Source organism: Rattus norvegicus, chromosome 9 (assembly GCF_021556685.1).
Source record: "Rattus norvegicus strain SHRSP/BbbUtx chromosome 9, alternate assembly SHRSP_T2T, whole genome shotgun sequence".
NCBI classification, from domain to species: Eukaryota; Metazoa; Chordata; class Mammalia; order Rodentia; family Muridae; genus Rattus; species Rattus norvegicus.
Window position 1 is genome coordinate 99,149,725 of NC_141542.1, and position 26,642 is coordinate 99,176,366.

The following is a 26,642-nucleotide window of genomic DNA, read 5'->3' on the forward strand; positions in this document are numbered from 1 at the left end:
CTGCATCTCTGGCTCACTCTGAACAAATTTGTTCTTGTGCCGTTAGTCCTGGCACACACAGCTCTTCACCTGCACCACAAGTGTCTGCACTACTCATGTTGTTGAATCCAGGGCCTTTTCTGTCTCTCTAGGTGAACATAACGGTGTATATTTGGGCCATTGAACATCACACAATAGTGAAAAAGGCTTTGAGGCCCATGGATCAAAGGGGAATATTAAGAACTGGACATGTTTATGTGTGTATGCATGCATAGATAGACTTTTATAGTTGTGGTTTGTTTCTTTTCCTCCAAGGGCTTAGAGTCCCTTTTTTTTTTTTTTTTTGCTCTCTGAGGCTTCACGAACTCTGGCTGTTTGAAAGCAATAAGCAGGAGCAGGGTTCAGAAGAGACAGTGCAGGCGTAGGGAATCTCCAGATTCATTCTTGACTCCTCCACTAAACAGCTACCTGCATGTTAGCCTCAAGCATATAAACTGTGTCTTTTCTGGGCCTCCTTTTCCTCATCTGTTAAGAAGATGAGAAGGACATTATGCTTGGCTGATTAGATTTTTGAGAAAAGCCTTCTGCCCTTCACTGTTATTTCAGACGTGAGCTGCTGTTTCAGATGGTTTCTTGGTATAGTTGGAAATCCTTGGAGGTAATAAGCGGAAAGCACCTGGCCCTAGGAGTGAAAATTGATAAAGACTGTTTCCACCTTTCTCTTTCAGACAGTTTTCCCCCACCAGATATCTTCTTTAACTTTTTTGTTATGGTCACTCCTTAGGAGAGGTCATGTCCGATGCTATTATAGTGAAAACACTTAAAGGAAAACACAGTGTCTCCGTGCTCTGTAGGTGAAGTGATGGCTGGATGACAGACACAGTCCTCAGTTACTGTCCTGCCTCCTGCCAGCACACCCACAGCTCAGATACAGTGATATGGAAGTGGCAGAAGTGTAGGTTTGAGGGTTTTTCCCCTGTATGGTGGGAAAAAATGTCTAAAGTTCAAGCATTCAAATTCCAAAAGCTTACCAGTGTAAAATTTGTATGCCTTTACAATTAAAACCTTTTGGAACACTAGGTAGGTTTTTTTTTTTAATTTTTACATTATAGTATCTTAATGACTTTGAATTTATCATATTAACCCAAATAAATTTTCTGAAATCGAAGAAAGAGCTCAGTGTGGTGGTTCACACCTTGCGCCCAACACTTGGGAATCTGAGACAGGAGACTTGCTTTGAGCTGAAGGCCAACCTGGAGGATAGAGTAAAACTTTGAATCACTTTCATTACTGAAAGAGTTTGCTTTTGGTTTCATGTTTTGTTTTAATTGTACAAAGTTTTATCAGAATTTTAAAATTCAAATCAGTTTTTGATTTTACTATGGAGAAGTTTGGCCTGAATTTTCAGAGAAGCTGGAATGTGAAATTTGGATAATATTCTTGCATGAGTATAAACTAAGACTGCTCTACGGTCCTCAGCGCTTGCGCATTCCTTGATGTTCATCTTTTCTTTTCTGTTTTATTGCTCTTGGCTATCATGCTTATGCAATATCTTTGCACTTGGGGACTGCACATTAAATACAGCAAGTTTAAACCAAACTATTTGTTGGAAAAAGCAAGAGTTTTCTGTTTGTTTTTTTACTGTAAAATGATGCAGATTTCTAGTTTCTCAGCATAAGAACAATTTTTAGTGTGTAGGTCAAGGAGCACTGTACACTGCATTGGATTTTCTGTTTCTCTGGTGAACTTGGTTAGATAATCTAAACAGAGTTCGTCATGAAAACCAAATGACTTCTAGGTGTTGTTACAAAGCCCATGCATACAAATTAGTGCTATATATTGAGAAAACTGACCAAAAAAATATCAGGAAGGAGTTCTTTGCCCAGGTAGCAGCAGTGAAGCACGGTTAAGATTTGTTCTTTGCTGGGCAGAAGTTGCCCATCTCGTCTACAGTTGCTAGAGCTGCATATCTCATACCATTGTAAAATACTAACATCTAGAGCAGCTTGGTCTGTTGCATGTAAAACAGTATTAAGCGCTAATATATGAGTTGTGCAGAAGCTTTATTTGGAGAGAAGGTTGCTTGATTATTTTTAGTTTTTCATTAGCAACTTACACTAGTTTTTGAATGAGTGGAATAAGAAGCCAGTGTATGAATGGTTTATATTTTTGGCAAGTATCCATAAAATATGTAACAAGGAAGACTACAGTTCATACAATATCTGTTATAACTTCTTAAAAATGTTTAATTCTCGGCCCTCCAGTCAACCTGTTTAATTACTGTAATAGTTGATAACTTTGTAGAAGAGAAATGCATTCTTTTAATGTAGATCATTTACTTAAAAATGTCAGTGTACAAATTAATATGAAAACTGAGTAGCCTTATATTTTCTTCCCTTTTGTGATTCTAATTACAAAATAAACTATTGAATGACTTCTTTTAACATTAAATCACTCTTATGGTAGAAACTGGTGCTTGAATGAAGTTTCTATTTTTCCAAATACCTGTCTAATTTACTTTTATATTATATGTATCAATTGCCAGTGTGAGAAGACAAAATGAGATACGTTATGAAAGGTAACTGTACTGTTTTCTCGCTCTGCATTTGTAAAGGAAATCTCTGTGGTGGAGTACAGTCAACGTGGCAGATCATTCTGGCCCTGTTAACACACACTTAAAAAAAAAACTTGAAGAAGCACAAAGGAATGACTTCATTTCATTGGCCATTCTCATATTTTTATAACTTTAGTAACTACAGTGTATAGTTTTCCTTATTTCACAAACTAGACGTTAGTAAGACTTTAAAACCTATCTGAAAAATCTGCAGTTCATCCATGTCCTACCGCAAGCAGGGTGAGCCAAACTGCTCTCGCCTCAGGTCTCTTCATCCCTTGTATTCTGGGCTCCAAAAATATCCCAAAACACCGACAGTCACTTTAGGGCATGGAAGAGCTCAGTGGTAAACTTTTCCTCTACTAACCGAGTTTGTTTGTTCTAAAGTCATTCTTAGGGCTAGAACTGTAGCCAGGTGAAGTGCTTGATCAGCACTGACGAGGCCCCTCTTCTGCTTTGACCCCAGACCACAGGAAGTAGGCTGATAGAGGCAGAAGGCTCACAAGGGCCAGAGTCTTCCTCAGTTCCACAGAACTTGGGACCAAACTGCTAAATTTGACCTTGTGTCAAAAGAAGAAAGGAAAGAATTAAAAACAGAAAGGAAAATAGTCGTTTATATTCTACAGCTGTAACTGTGTCAGAAAAAGACAGGAATGTGTCTCCAGACCCTGTGATGATGGTCATTATACTTAGATTGAGGCAAACCTGATTAGGTATTTAGAGAATATCCCGCTCTGAACCTTCTCATCTTTCTGATCAGTAAACATTGTTATTTTAAGGGAAGTTAACTGGTGAAGATTTAGAATCTGTTTCTTGATTTTTGCAAATTTAATTGGAAGGGTTCTAACTGAGCCATGTAGAGAACTGATTGTCCTCTCACACCAGGGCGTGTGTTGAGACTAAATGACGAGCCCCACAAAGTTTTCCAGTGCACCTTGATCCTCATGCAGCAGCCCTGTATGCTACTCGTGGTTGTCTCACGCTCCACTCACTCACAGACTGACTACACATCGGTAGCCTCACCACCCATTCTCAGCTCAGTGCTGTGATGAGACACTGCTGCATTAAGACAAAGCTCATCTGACTAACCAGAATCCATGAAGCAAGGGAAGGAGCCTCGGGCAGCGGGTGTCCCTCTCAGTGCCTGGTTTATATTTATGAGCAACCATGGTCATGCAGGTGCTACTAACAGGGTCTCCATATGCTTTTAAAGTTGCTGGTGGGTTTAGTTTCCAATTGGAAATGAGGAATTACACCTTTTAAGCAGCACCATAGAGAATTACATGTGGGTGCTATTCTGACATGTTTTTTCTCTTTTTAAAATTATGAAGTGTTAAAATTATTTAAAATGGGGAGGACATATGAAACAAGGAATTTCAAAGCATTTGAGGGATATTATATTGTACTAAAGCATACAATATAATCCTATCTGACGTTTATTTGTCTTGTTTTTGCTTTATTTTTGTACTTCTCTGTTTCCTGATTCTGTCTTGTGTCTTCTGCAAAAACCTGCCCTAGACCTGTGTTGCGTGGTGGGTCAGCTGCCGCCACTTCTAATCCTCATCATGACAACGTCAGGTAACTTGGAGACTTTGTGATTACCAAAGAACATGCAGACTTGATGGAGCTTGTATTGTGCAGGACATCATGATGCATGCCAAAGCCATGTTTGTATTTATGTATACAGCTTAGGCCTTTGTAGCTTTCTCTTAGGAGAAATGTTGTGCTTTACTAAGAATGGGAATGATTAGTACTGACATTAGCCCACCAAAGTATGAGGACATTGTATAAGTAAAAATGATGGTCAGGTATTGTGGCCCATACCTTTAATCCTAGCACTGAAGGGACAGAGACAGGTGGATCTCTAGGATTTTTGAGGCCAGCCCAATGTACAAAGTGAGTTCCAGGCCAGCCAGAGCTACATAGTGAGACCCTGTCTCAATACCATCCCCCTCCCAAAATTATGCCGTGATGTGATAAGAACATCCAGCATACTTATAGCAATATTTTAGTAGCGTTATAGGGGATCATTTTATGTCCATTAACTATTTTTACCACCTGTTGCTCTGAGCCTTTGTCTCTTGTATTTGCCCTTTCCGTGCTATCAGATGTGCTCAGCCTGAGTCATATGCAGGACAAGGAGTGGCACGTACAAGTGTGCTCTCAGAGCCAGACCTGCAGGTAGTTGCCCTGTCTCGTACACGGCACACACTGCTAATCGCTGCCGTCACTCTTAACTTCAGGCCAGCTCTAAGGAGACTTGGGTTAACTGTCCCTTGGGTGTAAAATTGGCAGTCTTGTTTCTCTTACTGAGAAGAGGCAGGCACGTTCTTAAGTAAGAGAAAAGGAGCCAGAGTTTCTTGTTAATCTCATCCATGTTGCATTGATGGTCCCTGAACACGGCTTACTCAGTTCTTCTGCATCGTCATTTAGTCCACACTAGTTTCCCTTGATAGTTTTTTCTTTTTTAATCCTTTTAACTTTCTGTGAAGGTGTTTGTAGTGAGTGATTTTTGCTAGAGTTTTTAGTTCTGAGAGATAGAATTTTTGTTTAAGATAATTTCATATTTTTGTTTTAAATTGATGATAAAATGTGTGTGTGTGTGTGTGTGTGTATCATGACAAATGATTCTCTAGATTTCTAAAACCTTGGGTGATTTGGTATTTAAATGGTAACTTTTCATGTATGCTTTATTTCTTTGTTAAAGCTAGTTCTCTTCGTGCATGTATGTGTGTTGATGTGTATGAGCATCCCGGTTCCTTTTCCTTTGTGTATGATGTGGTGGGGTGGGTGTATGGGTGCACGTGCATACACATGAAAACCCAAAAGTCAGCCTTGGTATTCCTCAGGTGTTATCCACCTTGATTTTTGAGACAGTCTCTGGCTTTGCTTGGAACTTGCTGGTGGTGGTAAGTGGGCTTGTCAGCAAGCCACAGGAATGCTCCACCTTGCCCAGCCTGTCTGTTTTTAACGTGGATTCTGGGAGTTGGACTTAGGTCCTCTCCCTTGGGCAGTAAGTGTTTTCTGGCTAAATGTCACCCCAGCCTTCCATTTGCCTTGAGGCAATTACTAGTATTCTTTGATAACCCCTCCCCCAGCTATTCCTCTCATGTGTAAGCGTGGGAGCATAGAGAATGCTTGATATTTTGAGGATAAAACATAGAATAAAACGCTTTAACCCATAGTTTCCTCAAATTTAATAATTTGAGGTGCAGGCTGAATTATTATGGCTCTGGGGACAAACTCAGGGGCTTGCAAGTGTTCTGCCACTGAGCTTAAGCCTAATAGTTCTATTTTATTATTTATAAGAGTAATTTGCTCAGTTTATAAACTCACAGTTCCAGCATTTACTTATGAACTGACTTTATTTCTCCTAACTTATAACATTTATTTTTATTTTGAGTAGTTCAAGACACATTGTTTCTAGGAGGAAGGCATGGTTAGTGTAAGCCATCTGACCTAGCCAGAATAGAAAGTGCAGGTCAGAGAAGGCTGTGGATTGTCTACCATGGGTGGCTGCCAACTATTATTTAAATTCCCCTTGACATGCTCTTTAAACGTGTTTTGAGGTAGTTTTAACATTTGAAACAATAGAACTTTGTGAATCAACATATTAGTAAGTGTGAGGGAATGCATATTCTCCTTCATGTCCCTTTATGTAAGGTTATGTGGGGTTCCTAATGGGGAGTCACTGGGAATAGTAGACTGATGATCCATGTGCCAACCCTGTGGAGCTTACATAAAAGGAACTCAATTTTATTTACATTCGGCTCATGTAGAAAGATTACCATGTCATTTCACTAAATTAACCATATAGAATATAAAGTAGATATATGTGTAAATAAACTGTACTGTGTATAAATTATGTCTCAGTGAAAGTGTTCTTCATTAAAATGAATTTTTAAATATAGAAACCTGGCGCTGCAGAGACGGCTTAGCAAGTTAAGAGCACTTCTGGCCGTCCACAGTTGTCATGTTCAGCTCTTAGTCACTCCAGCTCGGGATCCAGTGCCCTTTCCTGGCTTCCTGTGTACTCGTGTAGAGTCATGTATCCACACACTCATACTCTTTCCTTAACAATGTAGGAACCTAGACAAATGGAAGATAGAACATTTCTACATTTTTTTCTTTTTAATTTTTATGCCTGCAGGCAAGCTTGGTGGTACATGCTTATAACCCCAACACTTGGGAGAGCAAGGCGGGAGGATCAACAGTAGATGGCTGTCCACTGCCACATAGCAAGCTTGAGACCATTCAAGTGAGACTCCATCTCTAAATGCCACCATATCCCCGAGTCAGTGCCCTTTTAGAAGAGAGTGCATTTTAACAAAAGTACCATTTAATGTACTTTGCTGCATTGTCCTGGTGGTTTTCCAGCGTTATTGTTTTAAATGCAGCTTCCTGTTGGTTCCTGTTGTATTGAGACAGTTCTGTAGCTAAGTGTAGTTGCAAATGATTTAGAAACTCGTGTACTCACTTTTGTGGGAGAACAGAGAGAACTAGAAATCAAAAGTAAGGAGCTGGAGAGATAGCTCAGCAGCTAAGAGCACTGGCTGCTCTTCCAGAGATCCTGAGTTCAAATCCCAGCAACCACATGGTGGCTCACAACCATCTGTAATGGGATCTGATGCCCTCTTCTGGTGTGTCTGAAGATGGCTACAGTGTACTCCTATATATAAAATAAATAGATCTTAAAAAAAGAAAAAGAAAGAAAACAGAAGTAAAGTAAAAATAGCAAAAGAAAGGCAGGCAGATGTGGAAGAGTAATAAATGATCCGATTTCTGTTTGTAGTTTACTTAGCATTTCCTACCATTGAGTCTCTGCCTACAGAAGCACATATGGACATGGTTCATATTGATTTCTTGTGTTTCATATGTATGTTCCATAGTAGCAGTTCTCTGGCCCGTTCAGACAGGGCCGGTTAACATTGTTGCATTTTCTGGCTTGAAGAAAAGCACCTAGTAAGAGTTCTCCTCAGCCCTCCCAGCATTGCAGATAGCCATCTTAAGCTGCTTCTCCTTGTTGTTAGGGATGAGTCTTTGAGTAGTATACAGCACAAGGCGTGCCTTGACTGTTGCTTAGTTCTCACTTGTCTCTCAATGTCTTGTCTGCTAGGTATGGCATTTCAAGCCTAGATGCAGCTGTTGAAGGAGCGTCAGAGGACATGTCTGTGGTAGATGCGGCTTCATTGAGACGTCAGGTAACCACTGCTCCACATGAAACGTGACCCAAAGCTATCTCTGTGAAATATTTCACATTAACAATAAACCATAATTGATTTTTCTCAGATTTATTAAAAATTTTTGAAATACCATCCAAATGATTTTGATCAGCATAGAGCATTACTACCAAAATTATTGATATAATCTGGCTAGTGTCAAAGAATCTTGATGTATTTACAAACCAATCTAGTCCCAAGTTGTGAGTTTTGGTTTTGATATGTAGATAGTCACTTTGGGAACCTTTATTACTATTTGTAATTTTTTTTTACTTTGGAAAACATTACTTTGAATTTTCCCACTGCCTCTGCAAATCTGTTTCACGACACTACCCATCAACTCAGTCTGCAGATTTCTTGTGCTTATTTTTAATATGCTTTCCGTTTATCTTTACATAGAGGTCTTTGCCATGTGGGGAAGGCATATGTAGTATTCTGATTATGTGTGCCAAATACATAGCCATGTGTCTGGCATATCAGAGGGCCCACTACTAGTGGGGCTCACTAATTTGGAGCTCTCAGGACTGAGATCACAAGTTATGCAGGTCCAAGGCTGCACAGTTGAGACTCATGGAGGAAGCACAAAAAAGAGTAGGCATCCTGTGATCCTTCTGCTGTGATAGACCTGTCAGACACACTTCCTGTTTCCCACCAGAAAAGCCTAGTGCAACAGTGTCCTTATATGCTCTCCCTAATTCATATTTACAGAGTGGAAATGAAGAAGCATATTTAAATCAACTTAAGCCATCGTGGGTAGTATTTTGTTTTCTATTGATAGTTTTGTTTATTGTGATCCAAATGGAATTTTATGTGTAATAATTTCTTTGACAAGTTCATGTTCTACTTTTAAAAAATGTGTTTGCTGTATGCATTAGTACTATTTTATAATTTATGTTTGTCTTTCACTTAGATAATCAAATTAAACAGACGTCTACAACTTCTGGAAGAGGAGAATAAAGAGCGTGCTAAAAGAGAAATGGTCATGTATTCAATTACTGTAGCGTTCTGGCTGCTTAACAGCTGGCTCTGGTTTCGACGCTAGAGGTAACCTCAGCATTCACAGATATTGTCTCAACACCTGGAAATATAAAGGATTTGCAAACTTCATTGTTTCTGTCTTTGCATCGTCTGCCGTTTTTCTAGTCCAAGCCCTGACAATGTATTTCTTGCAGAATGCAGGGAAGGACCTGTCTGTAGAGTGGAGAGCTGACCTGTCGCTGACGGGCGCTCAGCCCGCTCCGCAGTGGCGCCTACACACGCTCCTTTGCATGTGCTGTAAATAGGCTCCAGGTTCCTTTGTTTGTTTCTAAAGAAAATAATTTTTTTGGCCTCATCAGTCTGTACAGCTAATTCTCTAAACAGAAATGACAGTCATAAAGAGCAAGTTTAGAAAACTATGTGTGAAAGAAAAGTGTTCTGTCCTGTTTTTCAGATGATTAAGCAGTTTCTTTGATAGATGCTTCTTGTATCCGCATCTCCACAGCAATGCGTTTTAAGTCCTAGTGTGGTGCAGGACTTAAGAGCAGTCAAACCACCTAACTCCATCCTCCCCTGTGCAGACGGAGTTTAAAGCTCCTAACAAGTCAGCAGTTGATCTGTGTGCAATGTGTTGTTTTGACTTTCATCTTAGTTTTCTATGAAGTATGTTTTTACCAAGTCCATGTGCGAATGATTTAAAACCTAAAGAATAAGGTAAAATGTAGTGTATTTAATAAACTGTCAACCAAAGCAATGTCTACGGAAAGATTTATTTCATCAAATGGGGCTGTGGACTGAATATCTTATCCAAGTCTTCCTGTCCCAGGGACAAGTAGTGAATTAGTAGCCGTGGGTCACAAGAGCCATCCTGGCACAGGGCTTGCTGGCACTGTAATTGGTTTGCTAATTTATTGCATCTATGAGAGTGATTCATGTTTATTTAAAAAAAAAAAACCTTTATAAAACTGTATCTTTTTCGATTGTAATGCTTGCTTGCTAGTATGCTAACTCATAAAAATTAAATATGAGTAAAGCCAAATTTTAGGAGCCTTTAGTATTCAAAAGTATAGTTTTTTCAAGAGCAGGTAGACTTCAGCTACAATATTCTTTGCACATCATCAGTTATCTTTATACTAAGATGTTGAGCAAAGTCCCAGGGTTTAATAGATTTCACATTACTGTTCTTGAGTCGCCATTAATTGAGGGGGAGGGGGAGGGTTCCTTCTTGTACTTAGATTATGTGACTTTGATAAATTAAATGTATAACTTATTTTGCTGAGCAAGCATAGAATTCATAAAAAGGATAGAAATAAAAGGAACTCTTGGGGGGTTAGTACGGAAGCTGTTATTTTCCCTGAGTGTTATACAAAGACCTGAATATTCTTAGATAGAATGTCTTACATTGATTAGGCAAAAGTTGCTAATTACCCAGGTGTGGGGGAGGGGCATGGGAATGGATATTAACAAATTCAATCCTTGTCAGGATAATCAGGAAATATTTTGTAGATACTTGAACAGAGACAGATTTTCAATAAGCAGAGAACAAAAGAAGATTCTGGGTCCTGGAGGGTCAAAAGGATACCATTAGGGCTAATGAACATCAAAGAACTAAGAAGAGCAGATATTGTACTTCCAGAATCCTAACATTTGTCTTTCTAGTTCTGGAACTATTTTAGACATGTTTTCTGTTCTTAAGGAATTGACAGATTAAGGGCAGTGGTGTGGTGAGAATGCAGCACACTAATGAGGACTCGGAGTTGGCTAACAGGTGAAGGTGCGATTGTCAGGCCCTGGACAAAGATAGCATTCACTCAGCAGACCAATACCTTGGCCCTACCTATACGAGGTACTGTGCTGTCCACTGGTTACACCAGGAAAAAGTAAAATGTATGTGTCTTGGCACCCATGGAGCTTCTGCTAGTGTAGGACAGTGCAGTCTAGCAGTGTAAGAATCACACAGAAGGAAATACCAGCACCAGGACTGGAGAGATGGCTCAGTGGTTAAGAGCATGTCCGCTCTGCTTGAAGACCCAGGTTCAATTCCCAGCTCCCACATGGTGGCTCACCACCATCTGAAATGTTAGTCTTAGGAACCCATGGCCTTCCCTGGCATTGCATGCACACAGTACACAGACACACCCATGCAAAATACACATACAGGTTAAATTAGAAAGAAAAAATGCTAACAGTGTTTTGCTAAATTCTACCAAGAGTCATGACAGTTAGTGTTTGTCAGAATGACCTTGACCACAGCTAGAAGCACTTGGGAGGTGGGCCTATGGGGTTTATCTTGGTTGTGTTAAGTAATGTGGGAAAACTTTTCTTAATTGTGGGCAGGAGCCGTCCCCCAACCCAACCTTCCACATGGTCCCCTGGAGAGACCATAAAGTGGGAGAGAGGGCTGAGCAGCATCCATCAGCATCCTGCTTCCTTGTTCTCCTCAGTGATGGCCTGGGCCTTGAACCATGAGCCATTGTGTGACACAGTAACCCTTTCTCCATTAGGAGCTTTTGTCTAGGTATTATCCTCACAGCAACAGAAAAACGCAGACAAGAGGGCAAAAGGAATCCTACAAAGTCAGTGTCAAACTCTTTAAGAACCATGATGTGCTGAGGGACGAAAAGGGCTCAGCCAGAGGTAAGACAGGTCGGGGTAGCTGAGGATAGAGGGAGAGGTCTTACTGTGGAGCAGAAGTGGAGCAAGGTGATGAATGAATGGGTGGGAAGAAGAAGTTCCTGATCTTTTACATTCTGTGATAGACAGAAGGACCTTCACATTTGAGGAGAATTACTGGCTCTGGTAAGTGTTCACTTGGTTAGTTGTGATCACGTACAGAGGAAGATTCTTAGATATATCCTGAAGATCAGCCTTACATGTTAATGGGTGTGTAAGGAGGGGTGTTTTAGGGAGAATGTCTCCATGCAGTTGGGGCTAGAAAGGGGCCTGCAAGATCTTAATGTATTTACTTGGACAGCTATAATTGGTGTTAGAGATACCATCAAGATTGTCTTGTTTTGTTTTAAAGATTTATTTTTATTTTATGTATTTGACTGTTTGGCCTGCCGTTTAAGTGAGTGCATGTGAGCCTGGTGCCCAAAGAGGCCAGAATAGGGTACTGGGTCCCCTGGAATTTGGGTTACAGACAATTGCAAGCCACCGTGTACATGCCGGGAACTCTGCAAGAGCAGCAAGTGCTCCTAAGTGCCAATCTGTCTGTCCAGCTCACTTCAGAAAACCACTTTCTAAGGTTGGTTTATTTGTATTTGTGTGTGCACAGTTGCCCTGCAGTCTAGAAGAAGGCCCTGACTCCCTGGAAGCTGGAGTTATAGGTCGCTGTGAGGTGCCTGTGTGGGTGCTGGGAACCAAAGGCACACTCTCGGCAGGAACAGCAAATGCTGACCCAACGAGCCATCTCTAGCCCGCTTTCAAATCATACGCCCTGTAAAATTGAGATTGAAATCAATTGTAGATTTTTAGGTTTTTCTACTTCTTAACATTTTAATACAATAAATACATTTTGTTACCTGTCTTTCAAAGACCAGCATAAATATAAAAAAAAAGCTTTTAAAAGGCTGATTCCCACCACCACCCCACCCCACCCCCCACCAAGGTATAGCCATAAATCGTGAACAGATACAAACGTAAGGAAGTAGAGTAGGACTTGCTGCTGTGTGCCTCTCAGTTAAATGCAGCATTTTCCTTTCACTTTGGGATGAGTATTTTTAAACCATGGTCTTCCTCCCTAAATATGTAATATATATTTCTTAAAGCTAAGACACAGACTTCTATAACCATAAGGTCAAACAAATGTCTTTTCAGCATAGACAGGGCATAAAAAGGCTTCTCTACGCTTCTCCCCAGTATCAACCACTGATGACTGTTTTCCAGAGTGGAGGTTTTCTGCACATACAATGTGCTTTATGTGAGAGTTTGATTTGCCATTCCTCTGCTTTTGTTTCGCTGTGTGGTCCTGGCTGTCTTGGGATTTGCTCTGTAAACTAGACAAACCTCAGATTCTAGATCCATCAGCCTCTGCTTCTGAGTGCTGGGGTCAAAGGCGTGCACCAGCCCTGCCCAGCTTGATAGGTTGGATTTTGGTTTTTTGAAAGTTGCTTCAGAGATGATTCTAAAAATCTGTTTGCACTAAAAGTCTCCGTGTTCTAGAAGATGCTTCATTGTTGAGATTACAATGCAAATTTTCAAATTATTCAAAGTACCAACATTCTAGTTTATTACCCTTTATACAATTTGTCTCCGTCGCTGAGAGACGCCACACAGACAGCCAAGGAAACCAATGAGTATCTGACTAAGCCCAAACAGGAGCTCGAGGATTCCAACAAGCAGGAGACTCATAAACACTGAGAAGTGGAAAATCCTGTGTCTGTCTTCTTCAGAGTTGGAGTTGGGTATTTTCAAGTTACTGACCATGTTGTTGATAGTGGGGTTTTTAAAATCAGTAGGAGGGACACAAGTGTCATTGAAGAACCACAGCAGGTTGAAGGATTCAGGACGAAAGTTACTGGAGGGAAAAGGAAAAGGATTAGATATGCCTACTAAGACAATAAAAACCCCAGCATAGTACAACCCAATGTACCCAGAAACCATAGCTAAGATCTGGTTTGCTCAGCACATTTGCATGGCCCTAGTGCTTAAAACCCTGGCTGATCTGAAGACGAGCCATCTAAGACTGAGGCTCTCTCATGTCAGCATGCAAATAAATACCAACAGCATCAGAGGTGTGAACCTGTCTGTGTAGCTTTTCTACCACACACACACACACACACACACACACACACACACACACACACAGACAGACAGACAGACAGACAGACAGAGACAGAGAGAGAGGGGGTTGGGGGAGTGGGGGGGAGAGGGGGAGAGAGGAATTTTTCACATAGACCTGCTCTGAGGCGATATGTGATTAAAATGACGTATGACTCTTCTAGCATAACATAAGAAGCTTTTAGTCCTAAGACATCTTCTCAAAATGATTGGGGGTGGGGGTCAATAAAATGGAGTACTCTTAGGGAGACGCATTTCTAGATCCCAACAACTGACTTTGAACCTGAGAAAATAACAGTATTTGCAACACATGGCCTATGAGCCTATGGATTTCCCTGACACCACAGGAAAACACCTAGTCTGGGAGGGAATGTCTCAACCTGCTACCTACTACCTCAGTAAGCTCCTGTTATTCCATGAGTGTTAAATGTGTTCGGTAGCTGTGGTTGGCAGTTCAAATTTTCCTAACTATTAAGGGAATTTCTTTGGGTTTTATTTAGTCCACGGAAATGGCTGCCATGCAAATTTTGAAAAACCATTTTTTACTATAGGTGATGGAGGAAAACAGTTTAATAAAATACAAAAGTTAAATCTGGCTTTCCGGAACTAAGTGACTAATTAGAGGTAGCTAATAAATTATGTTGGTCTTCCCGTTTTTAAAATGTAGGCCTAAATTTAGACACAGAATTGTCTCAATGGACCATTTATATGTAACTTCCAATGCTATGTGTTACTGCATAGTTGAAATATTTTTATTCCTGTCTATAAATGTATAGCATGGCCACATGCATTTACTAGCTGCTGTTTCTTTTGATTGATTGATTGATTGATTGATTGATTGATTGATTGATGATTCAAAAGTAAAAAGGCTGGAATGGTGCTTCCCTGCAAACAGCACTTTCTGTGAAAGCCGGAGGGCCAGACTTTAGATCATCAATAGCCATATGAAAACCAAAGAGATAAACCCAGCATTGAGGAGGACAGCTGTCACCAACCTCTGGCCTCCTTACGAGTTGGCACATGTGCACACCTATCCACACAGCACCCGCAAACATTACCAAGGTGGGAACACCATACAGAGTATTTAAGCCATCTATAGTTCACAACTGATAGCATAGGTTCAGAGCAGATGGACAGATGTTTCAGATCACGTACTTCCAGAGGACCCCAGTTCAGTTCTCAATACCCACTAGGAGCACCTCACAACTGCCTGTAACCCCTGTTCTACAGGGGTCCATCCCCTGTGGCCTCCAGTACAAACACACACACAATAATAATAAGAGTCTAGAGAAATAGCCCAGCAGTTAAGAGCTTTTGTTGCTGTTGCACAGGACCTGGGTCCAGATCCCAGCATCTACATGGTGGCTCACAAACTAATCCTAACTCTAGATCCAGGGGTACAGTGCCCTCCTCTGCTTTCCATGGGTACTGCATACATGGGTGGTGCACTTGCATGCAGGCAAAACACTCCTTTTCTTAAAATTTAAACAAAAATTGTGCAGATTTGTAGAAAGTAAATGTTCCTCTCACTCACCCATTACTGTACCCCAAGGGTCTAAATGAAGTATATATTCCCAGAACTTTTAAGAAAGATGAATGTTGGGGCTGGGGATTTAGCTCAGTGGTAGAGCGCTTACCTAGGAAGCGCAAGGCCCTGGGTTCGGTCCCCAGCTCCAAAAAAAAAAAGAACCAAAAAAAAAAAAAAAAAAAAAAAAAGAAAGATGAATGTTTACAAAACGTGTAGAAGCCACCTGAGATAGCCAAGACCCTTCAGATGAGACCATACCAGAAGCACTCAGGACGTAGCAGCCACACCACCTCTTTGTGAGGCGTGAGGTATTGGTATCAGTTTACCAAGTCCCTACAAATGTTTGCCCAGTAGTCAGAACGGCCTAACAGTTATACACCATAGTTGGCCACAGCTACGGGAGACAGTGTGACAAGCTCGACTTACCTTAGGTTTTTCAATGAAAATTCACATGTGACAGTACTGTTGACCTGAGTGTTACAAACTAGAGGTCCTTCCAAGAGAGCTCGGATCGATACCAACATACAATACACGGCACCAATGACTGTGATCACACTCAAGAGTGATGAAAGAAACATCTGGAAAACAAAGCAGGGCGTTCACACACATCGCTGTAGGTCCTCCGTCTGTTTCAGGTTTTCCAGCAGCAGCCTGCAACACTTAGTCACTGCTCTCAGTCTGTGCTCCTACATCTTTTTCCCCTTATTTGTTGGTGTACATATGAGCATGGTATTGGTACATGTCTGTGTGAGTGTGTTCTGCACATTCATGTGTGTGTGTTCGTGTGCATGAGGGGTGTAAACCGGAGGCTGAAATCAGGTGTCTCCCCTTATCGCTTTCCATTCTCCAACTTGTTTTTGAGGCAGTGTCTGTCACTGGACCTGGAGCTGAATGAACCATTTCGCTACGCTAAGCCAGCTGGCCCCTGAGCTCTGGCATCTACCTTTATGCCCCTCTAACACTGGGGTTTTAGGCAGATGCCACCTCACCTAACTTTTATGTGAGCCTTAGGGATCCAAACTCAGATCCTCACACTTGTATGTCAGACACTTTACTGACTTAGCCATCTCCCCAGCCCTGTGTGGTCCTGAGACATGAGAGTGCAGTTTAATTACAGTTGCCAAAAGATATTTACACTTGTTGATGTCTCTGAAGAATCTCAACCTCTGTATTCCTGGGTTTATGAATTCCTTCTGGCCACTGAAATCTGGTTCCTCCTTTTCTATGGTATATAGTTCTAACTTACATTGAACCTCCACTAGACCTTAACTACCTAAACTTTTATTTCTGGACTCTTGGCTTCCATACATATTTGACTGATGTTGTAAGTAGTCAGTGGCCAACATCCTGAAGTAATCAGTCAGCAGCAGAGTTGAGAGCATAACTGCTCAGCTGGGCACACTGGAGGGGACGTGTTGCCATTGGGACCCATCCAAGGCAGAGTGGGATGCATCAGCCATCTTGGTCTCCACCCATCCGACGCACGTATCACTTTATTCTCCCAGTCCAGTGTGACAACTAAAAGCTATCTCAACAATGCCACATGTCCATTTGGAGTAGGGGTGGAGGCTCTAAATATGCCCATAGTTATATAACCATTGTAGTGGCTATTCCTGGTTATCAGCTTGACTATATCTGGAATGAACTACAGTCCAGAATTGGAAGGCTCACCTTTGATCCTGATCTTGAGGCTGAGAGATACAAGTTTCTAACCCGGATCTTGGTATGGAGATCTTGAGGCAAAGTGGCTATGACTCTAAGGCAAGGAGATCTCTGAGTTCAAGGTCACCTGGGACAAAGAAAGTCCTGGACCCAGGCGTGTTGGTACACACCTTTAATCTGGGATACACCTTCTGCTGGAAACCTATATAAGGACATTGGAAGAAGGAAGAGTCTCTTTTTTGCCTGTCTACCTTGTGGGACTGAGCCACCCTAGATCCTTGGACTTCCATTCACAGCTGCTGCTGACCATTGTTGGAGAGTTGGACTACAGACTGTAAGTCATCAACCAATTCTCTTACTATCTAGAGACGACCCATGAGTTCTGTGACTAGATAACCATGTTGGAGGGAAAGTGTGTTCTGAATTCAAGTCACACAAACGATGTGAAATTCAGCATGAAAAAACAAAAATGTTGAATGTGCCCCCCCCCAAGAGAGTTGTTAGGTGTTAGTTGTTTCACAGAGTTGTTAGTGATTATGATTATTTCAAAGTCAAAAATGAAAATAAGAGCATTTTTTCTTCCCTTATTAGCTCCTAGAGAGCTGTATACCGTGTGCTTCAGACCCTTGATGAATAGACAGGTATGCAAAGGGCATGTGGCCTCATCTGCAGTATTCCTTCAAGCAACCCTAAAAGACAGATCTATTGGTATTCTCATTTTGGAGAAAAGTAGAAAGGAAGAGGTTGACAGCTTGTCGGGAAACTCATCTAGGAAACACTCATGTTCCCATTCGTGTCCCTTAGCATCCTTAGCTGGAAGCACACGGTAACAGGAGTGAGGATCAGTTGTTAATCCTGGTCCTCCAACACCACTGTGATTTATACAAGTTGCCAAATTTACTCATCAAGAAGAGCGGCTGTTACCTCTGACCTGTTACTTCCTAAGTGAGCAGTCATTCAAGTGATTCAGCAAAATCTTATCATACTGAGAAACAAAGCAAAGGGGAAGGAAGGAAAGATGAAACCGGGAAGGCCCTGCTGACCCGTTCCTGCCCTGCTGAGAAGGGAGGAGCATTTTATGCCACCTTGGCCTTTTCTTGACCCAGAGGCACTAACTATAACTCGGACACCTGACTGCCAGCACTGGAAAGCTTTGCTAAGGTGTGTGTGTGTGTGGGGGGGGTTATGACGTTGATATAAGCAGGTAGTCACTATTTAAATGACTAGAACTATTGCTAATGGCATAAATAATGTTATAGAATGCCTCTGTGTCCCACCCCGCTGCCCCCAGCAGCCCTGGCAGATCCTCAGCTTCAAACAACCCATGAGTATGTGGAAGCATGACTGAATTATTTTCAAGACTGGTGTGAGAAAAACAACCTCACTTATAGCCAGAATCTACATGAAAAGTGCCTCTGTCAAGGATTGGAAAGACGGCTCAGTGATTAAGGGTGCAAGCTACTCTTCAGAGGACCCAAGTTCCGTTCCCAGCATCTACAGTTCTGCATCCTGTAACCCCAGCTCCAAGGCGTCCAGTGCCCTCTTCTGGCATCCTTGGCACTGCACTCACATGCACATACACACAGAGAGACAACCTAATTGGAAAGTGACAAATAGTTCCCATTCTGCTTGTATCCTCAAGGGAGACAGAACTTTAGGGTCATTGTTCACGAAAGGATACATGCAAAAACATTTTAATAGAAAGTGGATTTGAGGAAAGCTCAAGTGTTCAGATACTTTTCCAGTTCAGATAATCAGAAATAAACCAGGAGGTCTTGAGAACTTGTGAGTATCACGTAGAAGTGGGGTCAAGACAAACTGCGCCAAGCTATGGCAGTTTAGGAACGAAAGTGACAGTCAGTAGAAACCAAAGTACTAGGAACAAAGACAGACTACAAACACTGTGGTTAAAGAGACCATTGTAATCCTACATGAACAGAATGCCGGAAGCAGGCTCTGTTTAAAAACAAAAACAGGCAAACAAAAACCACACTTATTTTTTTTTTTTCTGGGACTAGAGAGATGGCTCTGCAGTTAAGAGCAATTGCTGTTCTTCCAGAGGACCCAGGTGCGAAACCCAGCCCTACACAGCTCCAGCTGACACCCTCTTCTGACTTCCACAGGCATGGACATAAATGCAGGCAAAACACCCATATACATAAAGTGATGATTAAAAAAGGAACCCCACAATCCACCTTCTGTGGACATTACTCCCTTTAGGACAGTGGTTCTTACCCAACTCCATGTTGGGATCACTGGGTGCTTCCGAAGAATTAAACACACAGAATCTTGGGGACCTCTCAGTCACTTGAGTTTTTTAAATCTCCGTGTGTGTGTGTGTGTGTGTGTGTGTGTGTGTGTGTGTGTGTGTGTGTGTGTGTTCCCATCTGATTGGGAACCATTGATTTAAAACCTTTATGCTGAGCTCAGCCCCATGTATTTATGATGGGTGGGTACTTGTATTGGTCTATCTCAGCCTTAGAGAATTAGACCCTCAGTGTCCTGTTCATGGCTTATATAGTATAAGGACTGGAAAATCAGAGGAGTCTGCTGGTTTAGAAAATACTCAATATGATTTTTTTTTAACCATCAGTGTTTTGGTCAGTAACAAGACCTGCCAGTCATGGTGACACATGCCTTTAGTCCCCATCACTCAGGAAACAAAGGCAGGTAGGTCTCTGCAAGTTCAAAGCCAGCCTGGGGGGGCTGGAGAGATGGCTCAGTGGTTAAGAGCACTGACTGCTCTTCCCAAGGTCCTGAGTTCAAATCCCAGCAACCACATGGTGGCTTACAACCATCTGTAATGAAATCTGATGCCCTCTTCTGGTGTATCTGAAGACAGCTACAGTGTACTCATAGATTATAAATAAATAAAATATTAAAAAAAAAAAAAAGCCAGCCTGGTGTACATAGTGAGTTCCAGAACAGCCAGGGCTACACAGAGAATCTGTCTTTAGATAGAAAGAAAGGAAGGAAAAGAAAAAGAAAAAGGAAACATCCCCCATCTTATTAATTATTAATTAAAATAAACTAAGATCTGGCTATTGCCCACATTAGGAGTTTTGAGGAATTAAATATGGTAGGTATTAAATGTTTCAAAAATACTTGTCTACTTTAAAAACAATCTGAAGTAATTATGAGCAATTGACCTGGCAAACTAACCCTCACATGCACACACACAACAAACAAACGAGCAAAAACTGAGGGTACATTTGTCCTAAGTATTATCTAGAACTCCAAACAAGATTTGAAATGGAATACAGTTCTGGATGCGACGCGAATTCTCTCTTGCAAAGCTTCTGATACTTTAGATGAACTGAAGGCTGAGGAAAGGATCAAAGGCTAGCTCCAAAGCTAAATGTCTACGAGAAAAGAAAAGGTCTCTTGTCACTGTCTACGTGACTATTTAACCACCCCTGACAGTGTTGCCCAAGCCTGAGGCCCAGCAGGAGCTGATGAGTGGGAGGGTCGACGTGCTTCTGCTCTCAAGCCCTCTGCCTCCTACTCACCCCGGTCTTGTTATTACAGCACGCTCTTTTTCTTGCTGCCAGGGACATCGCTGTTGCCGGGATGGCCTGGAACGAAAGTTTCGGGAAAGATGAGTACTATCTCTTCTCATCAGAGCGAAACCCAGTCATCACCGCCTTCCATTTATGACCCCTTGGGAAATTCCGGGCCCAGGAGAACTAAAGAGGAACTCTGATCTGGCAACATCGTTGTGCCGAGAACCTTCACATCAGCTTCAGCCCTAAAGACTGTCGTAGCAGTTAGGAAGCTTTCTGTCGGTGTTCCTGTTTACCATATCGGCTGCAGCCTCCAGGATTTCAAGTAGAGTGGGATGGCTTACTACTGCATGAGTTTTAGAAGGAATCTTAAAAGAATTGGTTCTGCCACCCAAATTTACCTTTTATTCTCTGTCTCCCACTCCCTCCACCTTTCTCTCCCCTGTTAGCTCTCCCCTCCCTCTCCTCAAGTTATATCTAATTTCTATATCTCCTCAGCCATATCTAATTTCCTGTAAATTAAACAAGTCAATCTGGGAAGAGGGAAATGGACAGTTTTGTTTGCTTGCCTTTGACAGGGACCAATTCACCACCACTCCCTCTGGTTAATCACTCTTAATTCTACACCCTAGACTACTATCGTCTTACCAGGGTTCTCAAGCCTTTTTTTTTTTTTTTTTTGAGAATGACTGTTGATCCCCCGTCGTGCCCTTCTCTGCTCCTGTATCCCTAACGAGTACTGATTATACTTTACACTGATGTTTCGCCAAGACCAGCCTTGCCTCTGCTAGACTCTCTACAGAGAGAGATGGCCTCAAACTCCCAGAGATCTGCCTGCCTCTGCCTCCTGAGTGCTGGGATGAAAGGCAGGCAGAAGTTTGGTATATATTGTATTTCGTCCTGCTGAGGAGAGCCGTAAATGATATCACATTATTAAGAGTTTTCTATTTTTAAAAAGAACTCTATCAGCTATAGCTAGAAACTCTTAACTAAGAGTTTTGTATCACTGAACGACAGGATATCAGTGGCTTTCCTTCCACTTACAAACTTGTAGCTGTGGTGGGTGCCGGTGCATCCCAGGTACCCTGGAATGGTTCTCCCACTGTTCTGCTCTGCTAACGAGACCAGGCTCTGTAACTACACACCAGGTGTTGGAACTTGACATGCTTTGGTCTGCGCCACCCTTGTAACAATCCTCAGACAGAGCACTGGTGCGTGGCCTGTTCCCCTCCCCCATGTTACCACTGCCAAAACAGGTGGTGTAAGTTTGAGGAGCTTACAAGAAAGTACGAGAGTTCAGAGCCAAGCTAGGCCCCACATTGACCTGAAATTCATAAAGCCACTCACTCTTTGCTCCTGGAACCCCAGCACCCTTGCTTATCTCAAGCTCCCTCCAATTGCCACACACACACACACACACACACACACACACACACACACACACACACACACACACACCCTCCTACCCTCCTTGTCTTCCATATCTAACTGGTTTTGCTAGAACAGATTTATGCCTCTCACAAAGCAGCTTTCCCCAGCACACGCCACCCGGTCTAATGGACTGCTGACTTCATGTCACTTCGTGTTGTTGCTTTGTTTATTCACTGAACACTGATACCTTTCCAACTCAGAAGCCACACATACATATGGATGTCCCAACCACCCCTGGGCCCAGCTGAAAGCCCAGAGGAAAGGGAAAAGAAATCTTTGCCATCATTTATACACTAAGCTCTTTTTTGGTTGTTCCCAGAAGACACTGCTTTCAGATCTTACATAACAAATCAAGTAGAACAGGAATCAGTGAGTGTGTCCTTTCCCACCTCTGTCACGTCAGTTTTATAAATAAAGTTTTATTGGAACCCTAACCCATTTTCATATTACCTGTGGCTACTTTGGTGTTAAAAGGGTTGAATATTCCTAAGCATATTTGAATGCTTGAGAGTCTGTAAAATTCGGTCTTCTCTTCTTTTTACAAAGAACTACAGTTTGTTTTCTTTGGCAGGAACCCATGCTTACCTCCTGTTCTAGAAACTGTACAGTTTCATCAAGGAAGCACACAGAGCCTTAATTAAAAACTGTGTTAGAAGCCGAACTCTGGGGAGCCCTCTAGGCTCTTGATCATGAAAGCAACACGCAAAGCCATAGCTCAGCATGAGCCTAGACGCTCTCTGTTTTGTAAAGACTTTGCATACAATCTTCCAATCTGTTTGACTGACAGCCACTTGTTTTCCACTAAGATTTAATAACTGGCTTTGAAAAATTACCCTTACATAATGGGTAAAATCAATAAAAAGAACGAGTTAGACCAGGCTTGTAGTTAACATTATATAAAGTAAGAGAGCCTTTCTGCTTATCGTTTTCAACAAACGTTTTCAAATGCTCTTAATGCTTGACCAAGTAACATTTATATCGGCATTCCCCCTCCCCTTAGTAGATAATCTTAAAGATAATTAACTACATGATGTTTTACTTGGTTACAGTTTGAAAAGATAAAAAGGTTCACCTCTGATTGGGGTCGGTCGTAAAGTCATAAAATAAATGACTTCATTCAGGACTCAATAATGAACCCCAGAGGTTGTGTTGTGCAGTTTCCTGTAAGATTCCCACCTCTGAAGGGTACTAATTTGGAATGTAGCAACTGCCCAGAGGTTTTAAGGACTGACCAAATGCTCGACACACAGTGACTCCTTCCTTACAAAGTGTCCTGCAGAAGTGAGAGTTGACAGATGTCACAAGGGATGCAATTCCCCAAGGAAAAGACTGCTTCATCCTTCTATGTGAGGCCAAGCATCGTGAGAACATGCTGGCCTTCAGAGCGCTGCTGTTAGCACCTTGTGGGGCTAACCTCCAGCCCGAGGGTCTGCATATGAAGAGCATCAGTCTTCTCCATGAGTGTGATGCTCTAATGATCTTTGGTTAATATTTATTGAGGGAAGGGAGATAGGCCAGACAAGGAGTCCAGATTCTCTGATGTGTTTCGAGGGTGTGTGGACTTTTCTATGACTCAGCTTCCTGGTCCTTTTACTTTATGGATTTTATTTTGACCTCTGTGGCCTGAGACAGAGATTGAGGACTGTGGTATTTAACTAGCTTTGGCATGAGGTAAATCTAGAACTTGGTTTCACACCCACTGTGTGACTTGGCCAATATAGTCAACCTTCTGTTTTCTGGCATATAAAGTACACGTGATAATTGCAGTCAAGATGATTATAGGACTGAAACCAGGCAGTGTGTAGGCTAAACTAGGCTCCCCAGTGGGACATTAGCAGATGAATGCTCTGTACCCCCTGTGCTCTTGGTCTGTTTACCTCGTGCTCTTGTAGCAGGTCTTTAAAATATTCTCTCCTGTGCTTTCGGCAATGCCAATTCACATCTACAGATAGCTGAGTTTTTCTAAATGGCTAGGAGCTTGGCAGAAGCTGCCAGGCTCAGATGCGCTCCGCAGGCTTCTGACTTTTGACACAAGGTTTAGAGGAGGCCAGCCCTGCAGAGGAGGCCCGCCCTGCTCACCTGCCAGGAGCCTCCTAGAGGACACTGGTCAGCCTGGAAGAGAGCTAGCGCGGCAGTTTGAATAGCCCAGATCTTTGCAAAAGCTTTTCCTGTGGCTGTCTACCTGGAACAGATGGCTAGATCGCTCCTGTTGGCAAAGGCAAAAACGGCAGCAGCCTGTGGGAAGACTCCTGGGATGACTACAGTGCCAATGGGCTCAAATCCAGGGGGTCAGCCGGAGGGCACGGATTTATATACTGTGGCCTACTAGGCTTAATGCTTAGGGTTTGAGGTTGGCTGGTAGCTGTTTTGGGTCTTTTGGTTGGTTGGTTGGCTGGACTTTTGAGACCCAGTGTCATTATGTAACCTGGGTGAGTTGGGACTTGGTATCCTCTGATCTCATCCCCCTCAGTGGTAGGATGCCACGTGTATGTCACCACGCTCCGCTCTAACAAAATTGTTATGTAAGCTGAGGGAGAAAGTCAGTAGCAGTAAACTGGTCTCCACTGAATAGCGACCCATAGGTGGGAAAGGTGCTCAGGGGTTAAGAGCACGTTCTGCTCTTGTGAAGAACCCAGGTTTAGTTCCCAGCATCCACATAAGGAGGCTCACAAGTGCCTTTAACTCCAACTCCAAGGGACCGTGTGCCCTCTTCAGGCCTCCACAGGCACTTATATGCATCATGCACACACACACACACACACACACACACACACACACATATATATGTATATATATATTGCATATTCACACACAACATATATTATACATATATGTGTATGCATATATATACATACATTACGTGTGTGTGTGTCTACACATATTATAAATTTGGTGATTCAAAGATGAGCTTTGTTCACCCATATAAGCTCATGAAGATCCTGGGTGTGGGTAAAGTTGGAGAGAAAAAAACGAGTGAAATGAGGGCGGGGATATGATACTTCTCCAATAAGTAAATCCAAGGAAGAACTCCTCTTTTATGTTCTGAGTTTCTCTAATACTTACTTCTGCTTCATTATCTGCAAAACCATTGTAATCTCTCTCTCTCTCTCTCTCTCTCTCTCTCTCTCTCTCTCTCTCTCTCTCTCTTTCTCCCCCACCACCCCCCTGGCACTAACTGTGCCCACTGGTGTCCCACACAAGTGATAGACAAACAAGAGCAGGATCCTGGGTGCTGAATTGTCAACTTGAACATCCCAGTCCCGTTTCACAGACAGCAAGCCAGAGCCCGAGGGTTAGTGAGTCAGTGACGGTGATTATCAAGGCGGACCTCTGGTCTTTCATGGTCTTCTGGATCTGAAAGTTGAATTCTACAAGTGTGTTCTACCCAGACTGGCTGCATCAGAATCTCCAGGAGGCGATGAGAAACCTGAGTCTGATGGTTCACTGTGAAGAACACAAGAATTCTGTGTTGTCCCACCCTGTGTCAGATTTCAACAAGGAACACCCATTCTCCACCATCAAACTATAAAACTGAAGCTTTCTGGGGTCTATGTAATCGTCAAAGCAAAGAGTCCTTGAGGCCAGACACTGGCTTAGTTGCTCTCCTGTTGCTGTGATAAAACACCATGACCATGGCCAAGCAGCTTATAAAAGAGACCCAGGATTTCCATCTCTGTCTTAGGGCCAACTCCCTTGAGAAGCAGGCTGAGGCTCACTATGACGTCTCCAAGACTGCTGTACACAAGAGTGCTTCTCATTCCCACAGAGCGGCTTCCCACTGCTGCCACCATGGGTCTTTATACCTAGAAATCAGAGTGGGGCAAAGGGAAAGAGGCCAGAGAGTATGTGAAGCCCCGAGTTCCATCCCCAGGACCATGTTAAAAAAAAAAAAAAGAAAAACTGAAATTCCTTAATGTTAAATAGTAAAGTTCAGGAGTGTCATCCTGCCTGTGAAGAAACGCTGTAGGTAATGACTTAACCTACTCCTGTCAACTTCTTGCCTTAAGGTCCTTAAGATGGACCATGGTCTTCTTTACATAAATTATCAATCTTTGCAATGTAACAGTATAAATTGATGGTAATCACATTCCTAACCGTGTCCTGTGAAGGTGGAGTGAAACTCAAGGCTGAAAGTCATAGTTAAAGGCATCTGACACCCTGCTCCAAATTAGTTCATGTAGGCATTACTCACCATCACGCCTGCTCCTATAATCCCCGGGAACCACCATTCGTAGCAGGAGATGGGGTTTTGAGAAACCGAGTCTGCCTCCACTAAGCTGATGCCCAGGGGGATACAATTGATAACAACTCCTAGCAGGACCAGAATGAGCAGGCTGAAGCCATTGCAGGATGTCCACCCCTCACAGCACGTCATGGCTTTCCTGGTTCAGTTAGAATCCTCCTCAGAGTGGCTGGGCTTGTGTAGTGCTGCCTGGCCTTTTATCCCCATGTTCTGGTTAAAGTTTACCACTTATGAAAAATGAGCTGTGGAAAGCAGTTCAGAGTCCAGTAGGGCAGGATGTTATTATGGGGATTATGACGGGAACCAATAATCATATTATGATAGGATGAGGGGGAACAGGCAGGGAAACAAATCTGTGTTTGCTGAGTGGCGAATTTATACATGAATGTAGTTGAGTTAAAAGTGATAAAAAAAAATGGGCTTGTGTGACATAATTCCTAAAATATTCCTTTACTGGTGAGCCTTGTAAAAAGAAGACAAAAGGTATATCCAATTAGATTAAACTACTTTTCATATGTCAATATTATTGGATAAGATAAGGACATTATATAAAGTATCCTTATTTTAGAGTTATTCAGTAAGAATATGAACATTCTATAAAATTAAGGAAAACAGTTCTCTCCAAGTATTCCCGATTACTCTAAATGTTCGTGTTTCCTTTCAGGCTGTTGTCTCACATACAGCATTTTTATCCTGAATTCTT

General features: G+C 42.3%; 2 protein-coding genes across 42 annotated transcripts in view; one reads left to right on the forward strand and one right to left on the reverse strand.

Moving 5' to 3' along the window:
- Nucleotides 1-9,544, forward strand: part of Mff (mitochondrial fission factor) — a 28,237-nt gene extending 18,693 nt beyond the window's left edge. For 14 of the 41 annotated variants that reach the window (XM_087565529.1, XM_087565540.1, XM_087565531.1 and 11 more), the window contains 4 exons: nt 2,525-2,557; nt 4,112-4,171; nt 7,710-7,794; nt 8,723-9,540. In XM_087565529.1, coding sequence (XP_087421655.1) covers nt 2,525-2,557; nt 4,112-4,171; nt 7,710-7,794; nt 8,723-8,854 — 310 coding nt within the window. In that variant the 3' untranslated portion in view covers nt 8,855-9,540. Of the gene's footprint in view, nt 1-2,524; nt 2,558-4,111; nt 4,172-7,709; nt 7,795-8,722 lie in introns of all 41 variants that reach the window. The other 27 variants (XM_087565530.1, XM_087565545.1, XM_087565535.1 and 24 more) reach the window with 4 other exon arrangements.
- A 2,675-nt stretch (nt 9,545-12,219) lies between these two features.
- Nucleotides 12,220-26,118, reverse strand: Tm4sf20 (transmembrane 4 L six family member 20). The gene is made up of 4 exons (NM_001109618.1): nt 25,889-26,118; nt 20,272-20,337; nt 15,527-15,678; nt 12,220-13,309 (listed from the first exon to the last, which is right to left on the reverse strand). Exons 1-4 carry the CDS (start codon nt 26,069-26,071, stop codon nt 13,030-13,032), a joined length of 681 nt encoding a protein of 226 aa, NP_001103088.1. The 5' UTR covers nt 26,072-26,118; the 3' UTR covers nt 12,220-13,029.
- Between the last annotated feature and the right edge of the window lie 524 nt (nt 26,119-26,642).